A 14,912-nucleotide genomic window follows, 5' to 3' on the forward strand; every position below is an offset into this window, starting at 1 on the left:
TTATGTGCAATTTGGGCAAGTTAGTTACCTTGTGAAAGCTAACTTCTATATTCCCTGACTTTATGCTTAAGTGTGATCTAAAGATGCAGCAAGTAGGCAATTTTGAATTTTCTCTCTCACAGCTGTACTGCTTGGCCTTAAACACATTTAAGTTTTACCACTCCTATCCACTTGAGTAATTTTTTTTTGCTACCCCATGGCTATTAGGCAAGTAAAAACCCAGTCCAAGTCACAACTGAACAGACTTTATAACCAGTTACTGGAATACTTAGCTCTAAACAGAAGTTGCATTTGCACAACACATGGTTAAAAATGTTTAGTTGCCTTGTTACTGGATTTTGCCTCTGTCAGAGAGCTAGGTTGGCACATGATTGCCGGCCTGTATACAATTCAGCATGTGTTTAGATTTTCTACAGCACAGACAAGACTCCCAAATGTGCCAGTTTGGCCAGTAATCTTTCCTCTCAGCTCCATGTACAGTAGGATATTTCAAAGTGCATCACCAGTCTTCCCATGACTGGCACTGCTCGCTGGGTACCTCCCTGAGAACCTTATCTCCTGTTGAGGCAACGCAGGACAGCTGTCTAGATTTTCCCCAAAGTGCACCAATAGAAACCCAGATAGGCAGACTGGTAACTGCAGGTGCACTAACTCAGTTGTGACAGTAAAGCTTCTGTATAAATACAAGTTGAATTGTGTTATTTGTAACTGGTCATGTGACCATGCCTTCAACTGGTTATGGTATCAGTTAGAAACTGTGAGATTAGATGAAGGGTTCTCCTAGCCCTCTCAGTAGGATTTATCCCTCTGCATTTATACCATGGATGATGTCATTAATTTTGTATCTTTATGGCACTGAGCACAAGTTATTTTGGGGATTGCTATATGTTGGGATTCTTGGGGATAGGGTGGGGGGAGAGGAAGTAGCATCAAAGTAAATTGTGGTTCTACTCAAAGCATGGACTTGTGGGGTAGCATTTATCTCAACTACAACAGGTATCTTACCCAGTTTACAAGAAGCAACAGTATAACTGCAAGCCTTGCAAACTCAGCTGCAGAGCCCACAGTCAAAGTTTGGTTTTTTGACTGACTTCAACAATAAAGATTCTACAACTGAAACTTAGTTTTCTTGAATATCATCAGTACAATTGTTAATTAAGACTCCAATTTGCTCCGCCAAATTTAAGTTGGCTCTGCAGCACTAAGAGTAGTAAAAACATACTTTACTCAATAAAGTGAGCAGATATGACTAAATATACACAGAACAGATCTAGAGTCTAACTGTTGGGTCTTACCCACATGCTCAGGGTCTAACTGATTGCCATTTCTGGGGTTGGAAAGGAATTTTCATCCGGATAATACTGGCAGAGACCCTGGGGGTTTTCACCTTTCTCTGCAGCATGGGGCATAGGTCACTTGCAGGTTTAAACTAGCGTAAATGGTAGATTCTCTGTAACTTGAAGCTTTTAAATCATGATTTGATGACTTCAGTAATTCAGCCAGAGGTCACGCGCCTATTACAGGAGTGGATAGGCAAGGTTCTGCAGCCTGCAATGGCAAGAGGTGACTACATAATCATGATGGTCCCCCCCTTGCCTCAAAGTGTACAAGCATACATAGGTTAGGAGTTGGTTATAGAAGTGGATGGGCAGGATTCTGTGGCCTGCTTTGTGCAGGAGGTCAGACTAGATGATCATATTGGTCCCTTCTGACCTTAAAGTCTATGAGTCTAAGTATACGTTTTTCCAATCATTAGTTACCCTCAATGTTACAAATTTACACCTTATTTCCAGTCTGACTTCGTCTGGCTTCAATCTCCAGCCATTGGATCACATTTACCTTTCTCTGCTAGACTGAAGAGCCCGTTACCAAATGACTTGTTCCCCATGCAGGTACTTCTAGACTGTAATCAAGTCACCCCTTAACCTTCCTTCATCAAGCTAAATAGATTGAGCTCCTTGAGTCTCTCACTATAAGACTGGTTTTCTAACCCTTTAATCATTCTGGTGGCTCTTCTCTGAACCTTCTCTAATTTAGCAACATCCTTTTTGAACTGTGAACAGCAGAACTGGACACAGTAGTCTAGCAGCAGTCAAACCAGCGCCAAATATAGAAGTACAATAACCTCTTTACTCCTATTCAAGATTTCCATTTATGCATCCCAGTATCACATTAGTCCATCTAGCCACAGAATCATGCTTGTGTTCAGTTGATTAGCCACCTCCACCCCCACATCTCTTTCAGAGTGTTTGCTCCCCAGGACAGATTCCCTTATCCTTTCCCTTATCCTTGCTCCATTTGCATTTTGCTAGATTAAAACAGTTTGCTTAAACTCATTTTACTAAGCGCTCTAGAACTCTCTGTATCAGCTGCCTGTCCTCTTCATTATTTACCACTCACCCAATTTTTGGATCATCCGTAAACTTTATCAGTGACTATTTTGGTTTTCTCACAAATAGCGTAAGGATTACTTCTTGGCCTTTTGAAACATACCTGCTCAATGATTCCCCATTTATATTTTGAAATCTATCAAGTAGCTAGTTTTTAATCCATTTAACATATGCCACATTAATTTTCTACGCTTCCAGTTTTCAAAGTTTCCATGTGAAAACTGCCTGCAAACTCTGAAGGGTGAAAAACCACACTGCCACAAGCATTCATTTACAATCAGATACTACAACAGCCAGTTTTGATGAACTGTTTAGAATACAGACTGATTCTTGCCTGCATATTTATACCTGCCTCTGGAAATTTCCACTACATGAATCTGACAAAGTGAGTATTCACCCACGAAAGCTTATGCTCCAAAACATCTCTTAGTCTATAAGGTGCCACAGGATTCTCTGGCATCTGACAAAGTGAGTATTCACTCATGAAAGCTCATGCTCCAAAATTTAGAAAGTCTTATAATATACTACTATTTTTAAAAATGTTTAAGAAGCTTCATTTAAAATTAAATTAAAATGTAGAGTACCCCGGACCAGCGGCCAGGACCGGGCAGTGTGAGTGCCACTGAAAATCAGCTCATGTGCCGCCTTTGGCACGCATGCCATAGGCTGCTTACCCCTGGTTTAGAATCGAAGTGCTAGGTCTATGAAGAGCCACTTGAAAAGATACATATATTTGGCTTTTCAGGTAGCATTGCAGCGTATAGCATGTCACACGATGGGATCCTGGTTTATGAATAAGAAAGTAAAAATGGGCATATTGGTTCAGACCAATGGTCCATCTAGCCCAGTATCCTATCTTCCAACAGTGGACAGTGTCAGATCCTTCAAAGAGAAAGAACAGGGCAATTACTGAATGATCCATCCCCTGTTGACTAGTCCAGTCTGGCAGTCAGATAGTTAGGGACACTCAGAGCATGGGGCTACATCCTTGACCATCTTGGCTAACAGCTAGCAATGGACCTATCCTCCATGAATTTATTTATTTCTTTTGGGGAACTCAGTTACAATTTTGGCCTTCACAACATCCCCTGGCAACGAGTTCCACAAGTTGACTGTGCATTGTGTCAAGTAGTAATAGGATTCCTAGGTGCTACATAATACAAATAAAAAAAAAATAACACAATATGTTCCAAGATCTTATTACATTTATTCATTAGAGACTAAACATCCACTTCGTTGTTTAACTGCTATATTTCACTGCTCTTACCAGATTTTAAACCAGAAATTTTGAAGATGGCACTTGGCTTCTCATTGGTGACAAACCCCAGGAGTTGCCACACTGCCATCCCACTCTGGTCAGGAAAGCAGAAGTAGACAGATCCTCCCATGCCCTCTGGAAATGGGATAGTTCCCAGCATAAAGACCACCACATGGTTGATGTTTTCATAGTCAGGCAAGTCAAATACAAACTTATCCTGGGCCACCTGTTGTGCCACTGCTTGCACCTAGAATATAAAACCAAGTTTTAGTTTAGAAATCTTAATTTTTGAGAACCTGTGAGCCTTCTTTTCTGAAATCCACCTAGTGTTTGAAAGAAGGGGAAGTGAGGTACATGCCAGTTTTAGTTTATAAACAAACAGCATGAAAAACACAACCACATGGGAACTGTGCAATAGGCTGCTAACAAGGATTCACGGTCCTTGTTCTAGCTACAGAGGCTTTATATCACACCTAGGGCTGTAGTATATTAGAGTACCTTAGCTTCCCATGTGGAAAGTGGTAAAATATGGTGCAGAAGAAGTCACCACGTCTATAAAGCAGTGGCTGGCAACCACATGGCTAGCAGAACCCTAATCATGGAAACCTCCTTAAGTAGGAAGTAAGATATGACTTTATGCATTTAGTTCAAGGATAGCTAAAGGTCAGGGCACATAACCACCCTTGCCTTTATTATCAAGTTCATGTACATGACACATCAGTACATGCATCTTGACAGAACAAGCCATAACACAAAAATGCTTGGCCCTGTCTATTGCCTCCCATGTGCACAAAAATCTGTATTACCAAACACAGCTGCAGTCTGCTGCAACTTGGGGCAATCTACTGGCAAGGTGACATTACCCACCCCTTAGCCAATAAAATTTGGGTGCCACCCTCTATGAGGGGAAGGAAGGCACACTAGGATGGGGTCTGCACAGAACCTGAACATCTGAACAGGGAGGAAGACACAGGGACACATTTCATTTATGCAGGAGCTGCTCCCAACAAGCAACAATGGAAGATAAAAATCTGAGCCACCCCAGCTTGGAACCTGCCCTCCACAGTATTGCCCCTCCCAAACTTCCTCACAACCAAGGCTATCACCAGGCATACCCCATACCCCAAGAGAAACACTCCTCCATAATCTGAGCCCAGCACACTCCTCAGGATCCTCCGCCAGGCACACATACACACACCCCTACACTCCACAGGCTGCTAAACCCCCCCACTCCTGCAGATCCTCCCCCAGAAATGCCCTCCCTAGGCTGAGCCCCCAACTTTCCCCACACACACAGGATCCCCCCGGACACCCCCTGCACTCCATAGGCTGAGCCCCGCCCCCCACCACTCCTCAGGATCCTCCCCCAGAGACACCCCTTACTCCACAGGCTGAACCGCCGACTCCTGTCCTCCCCCAGACACTAACCCTCCTCCCTCCGAGCTCACTCCCCTGAACCCCATCCCCAGCGGCCCTCCAGGCCAAGTTGCCCCAGAACGGTCCGAGGCCTCCCGCACGGCCCCTCCGGCCGCCTCCCAATGGCCCCTCTCCATGGGCCCCTCCCCCACACTAGCCTCTCCAGAGGCTCCACCCAGCCCGCCAAGGCCCCTCCCCTCCGGAAGCGCCGCCCTGCCAGGCCCCAGGGAACCGCTCACCAGCCTACCCGCCACCAAACAGCCGAACATGGCGGTAACCGCGAAGCCCTAGAGCCGCAGAACCTTCGCGAAACCGTCGACCACTCCGCAGCCTACATAATGCCTGGACCCCTCCACCCCGGAAACAGCCCCTGCCAGTGACCCCTGGTTACGGAACTACTTCCGGGGAAGGGAAGGGGCTTCTCTACGCTCGTCCTGTGCCCTCACATCCCAGTATGCACCGCGCTACCGGATATGCATCCCGGGACTTGTAGTCCCAGGCTGCGCCGCGGGTGGCTACGGAAGTGCATGCTGGGACATGTAGTCTGTCACCTAACGCCCCGCTCCGATAGCGGTGGAGCAATGCATGCTGGGATATTTATTGTTAGTCTGAGGCCTACTGGGTTATACATTAGACCGTGCTAGGGTCTCTGATTTTATAGGGGTGGCCATATCTGTATCACAGGTGAGAGCTAGTGGTGGCTGCTGCATTCTGGACAGGTATCTAGCTGTCAAGAATGTCCTTCAGGGAAGAGCTGAGGTAGATGACTGGTACCCTGACATACAAGAGCAAAGCACCATACCGCATTGTGATCATGCGGGCAGGTTGCAAGGACACAAATTCGCATTGCATTTATTCATCAAGGTGTTGCAGCAGGTTCTGGGGGGCCTTGTACTGCCCTTGACATGTGTTTCAGAAGCCATTAAATTTCCACAGGCTTTGCTGATAAGAGCCACATGGAATAACAAATACACATGCAAACTAGAGCTTGTGAAGCACAGTTCTCCGGCAGTTTATCTTCATCTCTTGCAGTTCCTTCAACATGCTCTCTCCTGTATCAGAGGGGTAGCCGTGTTAGTCTGGATCTGTAAAAGCAGCAAAGAATCCTGTGGCACCTTATAGACTAGTATATGTTTTGAAGCATGAGCTTTCGTGGGTGAATACCCACGTCGTCAGATGCATGTAGTGGAAATTTCCAGGGGCAGGTATATATATGCAAGCAAGCTAGAGATAACGAGGTTAGTTAAATCAGAGAGGCTGAGGCCCTGTTCTAGCAGTTGAGGCGTGAAAACCAAGGGAGGAGAAACTGGTTTTGTAGATGGCAAGCCATTCACAGTCTTTGTTTAATCCTGAAAGACTGTGAAGCTTCTGATGCCACAGCACAACTGGCTGCTGAGCTCTGTGCCTTTATTCTCACACACAACTATTTCAAATTTGATGACAATATATATCTCCAGATCAGTGGCACTGCTATGGGCACCCGCATGGCCACAGCACAATATGCAATATTTTTATGGCCGACCTGGAACAACGCTTCCTCAGCTCTCGTCCCACTCACTGCCCCTTCTCTACCTACGCTACATTGATGACATCTTCATCAATCTTTGGCCCATGGGAAGGAGACTCTGGCAAAAATTCCACCACAATTTCAACAGCTTCCACCCACCATCAGCCTCAGCCTGGACCAATCTACAGCATGGGAGGTCCACTTCCTGAGACACCGACGGTGCAAATAATGTGGTCAATTAACACCCACCCGTACCGAAAAACCTACCAACCGCTATGCCTACCTTCATTGCCTCCAGCTTCCATCCAGGGCACATCACATCGACGATCCATTGTCTACAGCCAAAGCACTGAGGTACAACCGCATCTGCTCTAACCCCTCAGACAGAGACCAATACCTACAAATCTCCAAAGCATTCTCAAACAACTACAATACCCACACGGAGAATAGGGAAACAGATCAACAGAGCCAGACGTGTACCAGAAGCCTCCTACTGCAAGACAAAACCCAAGAAAGAAACCAACAGGGACTCATGGCCATCAATACAGTCCCCAGCTAAAACTCCCTCCAACGCATCATCAGGATCTACAACCCATCCTGGACAATGATCCCACACTTTTCACACAGGCCTTGGGTGGCAGGCCAGTCCTCGCCCACAGACAACCTGCCAACCCTGAAACATATTCTCAACCAGTAACTGCACACCGCACCATAGTAACTCTAGCTCAGGAACCAATCCATGCAACAAACCTCGATGCCCAACTCTGTCCCACATATCTAACACCGGCGACACCATCACAGAAACCTAACCAGATCAGCCACACCATCACCGGTTCATTCACCTGCACATCCACCAATGTAATATACGCCATCATATGCCAGCAATAGCCCTCTGCTATGTACATCGGCCAAACTGGACAGTCTCTATGGAAAAGGATAAATGGACACAAATCAGATAATATTAGAATGGCAATATACAAAACTGTAGGAGAACACTTCAAACCTCCCTGGACACACAATAGCAGATCTTAAGGTGGCCATCCTGCAGCAAAAAAAACTTCAGGACCAGACTTCAAGAGAAACTGCTGAGCTTCAGTTCATCTGCAAATTTGACACCATCAGCTCAGGATTAAACAAAGACTGTGAATGGCTTGCCAACTACAAACCAGTTTCTCCTCCCTTGGTTTTCACTACCTCAACTGCTAGAACAGGAGGGCCTCATCCTCTCTGATTGAACTAATCTCATTATCTCTAGCTTGCTTGCATATATATACCTGCCCCTGGAAATTTCCACTACATGCATCTGACTACGTGGGTATTCACCCACGAAAGCTCATGCTCCAAAACGTCTGTTAGTCTATAAGGTGCCACAGAATTCTTTGATGCTCTCTCCTGATACCTAAAACTAGTATTTCTGAAGGCACAAGGAGCAGCTATGAATAAGCCACAACCTGCTGTCCTGTGACTTTGCTTATTTTCTCCACTTGAGGATGTGAGCTAAGTCTCTCAAGTGGGGCTGGACCTATCATCCCTTAAAGAGCCAATGACCTTATAACAGGGGTAGTATCACCATTTTACAGAATCATAAACAAGAGTAGAAGGGGCTGTTGTAGTGCTCTAAACTGACCTCCTGTATAGCACAGGCCACAGGACTTCCCTGAATTAATTCCTGTTTGAACTAAAACATCCACTCTTGATTTAAAAATGGCCAGAGATGGAGAATCCACTATGACCCTTTGTAAATTGTTCCAATGGTTTATTACCCTCACTGTTAAAAATTTGCAATTCCAGAATTTCTCTAGCTTCAACTTCCAGCCATTTAATCTTGTTCTACATATGTCTGCTGGATTGAACAGCCCATTATCCGTTTTTTTTGCTCACTATGGTAATTATAGACCAGTGGTTCTCCCAACTTTTGTGCTAGTGACCCCTTTCATATAGCAAGCCTCTGAGTGCGACCCCCCTTCTAAATTAAAAACACTTTTGTATATATTTAACACCATTATAAATACTGGAGGCAAAGCGGGGTTTGGGGTGGAAGCTAACAGCTCGTGACCCTCATGTAATAACCTCGCAACCCCCTGAGGGGTCGCAACCCCCAGTTTGAGATAACCTCTGTTATAGACTTAACTCACCCCATAAACTTCACTTTGTTATCCTAAGAGAGGAGCTGAAGCACAAATATTAAGATCAAAATTGTCCACTAATTTGGGGTGCCCATTAAGAGAGCCCTAGGACCTGATTTTTCAGAGTACTATCTCACGGGGCTCTTTATCCCACCTGTTCTACTCCTTTCCCTCCCCGCAGTCCAGCTCTTGTTCCTTCTGCTTGAGCTAGGCAGCTTCTTCCTCTCCAGTGCTTGGATGCCAAAAAGGGAGGGGGGGCATCACTGAGAGCACAGAAGATAGGTTCCATGCTCTTAGCTGGTACCCAGCCCCACCCCAGTCTGGACCACTAATTATAGAGAAAGTTCATCTTCATCTCTGTAACCCTTGACTGGAATATGTTTGGTGAGGATAGCATGTGTACTTTGGGCAGCACTACCACCTGCAAGTGTTTGCTGGACAGAAGATTTGGAGACTGTAGCTAGGGCTCTACTAAATTTACAGTCATGAAAAACATGTCACGGACTGACCGTGGACCTGGTCTTTTTTATACTTTTACCTTATACTATATTCTTTATACTGTAGGGTAAACATAGATACAAGTACACAACGTTTCTCAGACTGGGGGTCTCAAGCCTATTGAAAAGGGGTCACAGTATTGCCACTCTTACTTCTGTGCTGCCTTCAGAGCTGGGTGGCTGGAGAGTGGCAGCTGGTGGCCAGGCACCCAAGTCTGAATGGCTGGGAATTCAGCTCTGAATCCTGCGCTGCTCCTGATGGCAGTGCTGACTTCACAGCTTGGCATCCATCCAGCAGCCACTGTGCTCCAGTTACGTAGTTCTGAAGACAGCACAGACGTAATGGTGGCAATACTATAACCCCTCCCACCCCCACCCACCCACAAAAAGCTTTGCAACCCCCTTTTGGGTCAGACTGCGGTTGAGAAATGCTGACCTAAGGGCTTTATATGTTTGTATTTTGCAATTTTTCAATAACTATTCATGCTTTGTTACCACTCTGAAATTTTAGATTTAAATATCTGAAATTGTGAAATTCAAGTTTTAAAATGTTAGCCATGAAATTTATGAAAATGGACTGTGAATTTCGTAGGGCCCTAATTATAGCTAGTGAATTTAAGGAGCTTCTAGTGAGCAAGTACGAACTGAGATTTTTCAAAGGCTTGCAAATTGGAGCAGATTTGGGAGGGAGGCGTGGGAACAACAAGAGGCAATTCCCTGGCACACATTTCAAGTTCCTGCTCCAAAGCACAGGGCCTAGACCCATTCAAAAAGCCACTAGAATTTAAACATGGACAAAACGTGCATTTCCATAGCCTCATTCTTGGAAGTGGTTGAACGGTTTTGACTGAAATTGAAAAAAGAAAAAGCCTGGGGAAGGCACCTGACATGGAAAATTTCTTACCAAACACTCATGTGTGGCAAGTTTGTAGAAATTTTGGTGGTGCCCAGAACCCGCCCCGCCCCCCAACTCTGCCCCACCTTCCTAAGGCTCTGGGAGGGGTTTGGGGTGGGAGGTTTAGGGTGCAGGTCCTGGGCTGGGGATTAGGTTGCAAGAGGGGTGCAGGGTGCAGGCTTTGGGATGGAGTTTGGGTGATGGGTGCAGGCTCCGGGCTGGGGCAGGGGGTGGGTGTGCAGGAGGGGGTGAGGGATGCAGGCTTTAGGACAGAGTTTGGGTGCAGGCTCTGGGCTGGGGGTGAGGATGTAGGAAGAGGTGAGGGTGCAGGCTCTGGGAGGGAGTTTGGGGGTGGGAAAGGGAAGTTGGTGCACGTTCTGGGAGGGGGTGCATGCTCTTGGAGGGAGTTTGGGGATAGGAGGGAGTTCAGGGGTGAGGGCTATGGGGCTGAGGATGAGGGATTCATGATGCAGGACGGGGCTCAGGGCTAGGGCAGAGGGTTGGGGTGTGGGGTGAGGGCTGTGGGGCTGAGGATGAGGGGTTCATGAGGCAGGATGGGGCTCAGGGCTAGGGCAGAGGGTTGGGGTGTGGGGTGAGGGCTGTGGGGCTGAGGATGAGGGGTTCATGCTGCGGGGGGGCTCAGGGCTGGGGCAGAGGATCAGGGTGCAGAGGGATGAGGGCTGAGGATGAGGATGAGGGATTCATGCTGCAGGGGGCTCAGGGCTGGGGCAGAGGGTTGAGGTGTGGGGTGAGGGTTGTGGGGCTGAGGATGAGGGATGCGGGGCTGAGGATGAGGGATGCATGATGTGGGGGTGCTCAGGGCTGGGGCAGAGGATCAGGGTGCAGCGGGATGAGGGTTGGGGCTGAGGATGAGGGGTTCATGCTGTGGGGGGGCTCAGGGCTGGGGAAGAGGATTAGGGTGCAAGGGGTGAGGGTTGGGGCTGAGGATGAGGGGTTCATGCTGCAGGGGGCTCAGGGCTGGGGCAGAGGATCAGGGTGCAGGGGGATGAGGGTTGGGGCTGAGGAATTCATGATGTGGAGGGTCTCAGGGCTGAGGCAGAGGATTAGGGTGCAGGGAGATGAGGGTTGGGGCTGAGGATGAGGGATTCATGACTGGGGGGGTGACGTTATTGGTATAAACTGGGACCATATAGAACATGGGTTGCAACCAAGGTTCTGTAGTGGCACCAAATTCTATGTAAAGGGGGTCATATAAGGTGTCTAAGACCAGGTTACGGGTTACTGGTTATGATTATGCTGTCTGTATGTCTGTATCATTTTTGTAGTTGAAGTTATGAATATTGGCTGTATGCTGTCTGTATTTTCAAATTGGTGCTGCAGTTCTGGGAAAAGACACCCAGACAAGCTGGTGTCAGCTCAGCTTAGCCTGCTTGATGGCCCATTAAGGACCATCACCTACACAATTGACCCATTGAGAGAAGGCGAATACGCCTGTGACTCAGCAGAGTGTATGCAGAAACTGGCCCATGTGACTGCAAACTCCATTTTGCTGTAACTTTCCACAGTAGGAACAAAGGAGTGTTCTTACACCTGGAAAAGTCTATATAAGGCGAGGCCTCATCTCCATTTTGTCTTCAATCCTGCTTCTTACCTCTGGAGGGACTTTGCTACAAGCTGAAGCTCTACACAAGGACTGATGACCCATCCCAGCGGGGGATGTTCTCCAGAGACTGGATTTTGAACCTGCAGTTTACTTTCATCACTGCTACAAGCCTGAACTAAGGACTTTGCCATTACTGTATGTAATTGATTCAGTTTAACCAATTCTAGCTCTCACCTCTATCTTTTCCTTTTATGAATAAACCTTTAGATTTTAGATTTTGGCAAAGCGTGATTTTGGTAAGATCTGAGCGGTGTATGCACGGGGCAAAACTCGAACTAAGATAGCAGCCCTGGATGAGACGTTGTGATGCGTGACACGTTTGATCGGACACTATCCGGTGGTCCAGGGACATTACACCGAACACACATCACGGGCCACCACCAGTACTAGGAGTGAGCCGATGTGGCTCCACGCACCCACGAGGGGAGGGGAAAAACCCGTAAACTACATCCCCTTTCTGAACCCACGATCTGGATTCCATGAGGGTCACCCTGTCCCCATTACCCGGCCGCTTGCCTAATCATGACTATTGTAACCCATTAGATGAGCGATGTACCCTCACTGCTCCCCTACTATACTTTGACCCCACCCACCGTACACCCCGTGCATTGTGGGACATTACAGACTGTATTCTATATGCTAACCCATAACCAAATACCTCTGTGTGTTGCCCCCGATGACCTGACACGCCAAACTCTGTGTATCATTATTTAAATATTCTCTAATAAACATATTGACCTGGGTCTGGGGCTTGGTCCTTTGGGATCGAGAGAACCTTTTTCTTTTACTGGGGTGTTGGTTTTCATAACCATTCATCCCCAGGACGTGTGGGACTGGTGGTGATACTGGGAGACTGGAGTGTCTAAGGAAATTGCTTGTGTGACTTGCGGTTAGCCAGAGGGGGTGACACCGAAGTCTTTTGTCTGGCTGGTTTGGTTTGCCTTAGAGGTGGAAAACCCCAGCCTTGGGCTGTGACTGCCCTGTTTGAGCAATTGGTCCTGATTTGGCACTCTCAGTTGGGTCCCGCCAGAACCACATCGTCACACCAGGCAGGGCCAGGGGAGAGACTGAGGTCCAAATATTGCTGGAGCAGGGCCCCGAGCCTTGAATATTCCTGGTGCTTGAGCACCGCAAACATATATAACCTGCTGCCTATGCAGTGGCTGCAGAACTTTTGGATGAGAAAGGCCACTTTCATAGGACTGTGTGCTGAGGCTCGCCCCCACCGCTGCGGCGTAAGGACCACGAGATTGAGAGCTGCCCTGTCAGTGGAGAAGGGCGGTGGCTATTGCAATCTGGAAGCTGGCAACTCCAGACAGGCTACTGATCGGTCAGGAACCAGTTTGGAGTGGGAAAGTCGACAGTTGGAATCGTGTTGATGCAAGTTTGCAGGGCATTAATCGCATTCTGCTAAGAACTGTGACTCTGGGGAACGTGCAGGACATCCTGGATGGCTTTGCCCAAATGGGTTTCCCTAACTGTGGAGGGTGATAGATGGGCCACATATTTCTATTCTGGCACCAACCCCACCTAGCATCCAAGTACGTTAAATTGGAAGGGGTATTCTCTCCATGGTTCTCCAGGCACTTGTGGCCATCACCGTGGGCATTTCACTGACATTAACATAGGCTGGCCTGGAAAGGTGCATGATGCACGCATCTTTCGGAACAGTGGCCTGTTCAGGAAGATGTAGGCTGGGACATTTTCCTAGACTGGAAGAATCAGCAGTAGGGGACGTCGAAATGCCCATTGTGATCCTTGGAGACCCCGCTTACGCTATTAATGCCGTGGCTCATGAAACCGTATACAGGGAGCCTCGACAGCAGCAAGGAACCATCCAACTATAGGCTGAGCCAGTGCCGAATGACTGTGGAGTGTGCTTTTTGGCCGTTTAAAAGGGGCACTGGCGATCTCTGTATGGGAAGCTGGACTTGGGGGAAAGCAGCATCCCCACGGTTATATCCGCGGTGCTGTATACCGTCCATAATTATTGTGTGAAGAAGCAGAGAAAGATTCAGTCAGGCATGGACCTCCGAGGTTCAATGCCTGGATGCTGAATTTGCACAGCCAGAGAGCAGGGCTACTATAGAGGCCCAGCACAGGGCTGCAGGATTTAGGGATGCCTTGAGGGAGAATTAGGCTGAAACCAACAGTAATGTTTGGTGCCTTGCACGTGAGTGAAGTGCAGTGGTTACAATGTTTAGTAGGATCTGTGTTGGCCTAAGCTGATTGCAGTGCCTGTTTCTTACCTGGGCTAAGATACTTTGACTTTCTGCACAATAAAGACTCTTTCAAAGCCAAGAATTCATTTATTGAAAAGAAAAAATAACTTATGAACAGACACACAAGTTTGGAACCTTAAAAGCGGCAGGGGGCGGGGGGGGAACTGTACAGTCACAGGTTTGAATATGTCCTGTCTGGAGTGCTGTGCAATGACTGCTGCACTTCAGGATGGCTATACTGCATGGTGAGGGGGGTTGAGTGCAGAGGGTAAGGGTCGTAGTTCTCAGGGCTGCTTGGTGAACGTACAGGTATTGGAGGCAGCTGGTGGTGGTGGTAACAACCTGGATGCTGGGGAAGGGGGTTTTGAGCTGCCATGGGGACACAAGGGAAAGAGCTTTGAGAGAAGGGAGGTGGGGGGGAGGACGCGGTAGTGCTCCGCCTGCATAGTCTGTTTGTCGCTCCAGGATGCTTATCAGTTGCTTGGTGCTTTTCTTCCTGTCTGCTGCATTTCTCTGGCGGATCCTGCTTTCCCTTTCCCTCCAGTCCTGCACTTTTTGATTCTCTATGACGGAGTGCTGCATAACTGCAGCAGGTCTTCTTTGCTTTTTTGCAGCTTCTTCCAGAGGTTTTGTACTCTCTCAGCCGTTGATAACACAGGCAGCCGAGATCTCAAGGTTGCATCTGTAAAGGCAAAAATGCAACACTTAACAGAGTCAGCATTGTTTATAGCAGACAGTTATTCCCACACAGTTAAGGAGGGTAACAGTCTTCACAATAGCATAATTTTCCCATCCAAAGAGAGCGCACATAACCCACGGGAGCCCCAAAAAGGTGAGTAAGGGGGACTGATTGTTTCAGGACTGTACTGTCCTCAGGGTTTCTGTGCGTTGGGGAGAGCAAACAGATGCAGGGGGCACCTATACTGAACACTATCCCAACATTTTCCTAAGGAGTTTATCCTGGAAGATATCTCACT

The 14,912-nt window shown here is 47.5% G+C and overlaps 1 protein-coding gene across 1 annotated transcript in view; it reads right to left on the reverse strand.

Annotated features, from left to right (window-relative positions):
* The window catches only part of HIKESHI (heat shock protein nuclear import factor hikeshi), a 29,309-nt gene extending 23,867 nt beyond the window's left edge, over positions 1-5,442 (reverse strand). Inside the window, exons 1-2 of the mRNA XM_032764010.2 lie at positions 5,304-5,442; positions 3,658-3,895 (exon numbers count right to left, since the gene is read on the reverse strand). Of these exons, the coding sequence (XP_032619901.1) occupies positions 3,658-3,895; positions 5,304-5,333 (268 nt within the window). The 5' untranslated portion in view covers positions 5,334-5,442. The remainder of the gene's footprint in view (positions 1-3,657; positions 3,896-5,303) is intronic.
* Positions 5,443-14,912: the final 9,470 nt, after the last annotated feature.

Source organism: Chelonoidis abingdonii, chromosome 1 (genome assembly GCF_003597395.2).
Source record: "Chelonoidis abingdonii isolate Lonesome George chromosome 1, CheloAbing_2.0, whole genome shotgun sequence".
In the NCBI taxonomy this organism is placed as follows: domain Eukaryota; kingdom Metazoa; phylum Chordata; order Testudines; family Testudinidae; genus Chelonoidis; species Chelonoidis abingdonii.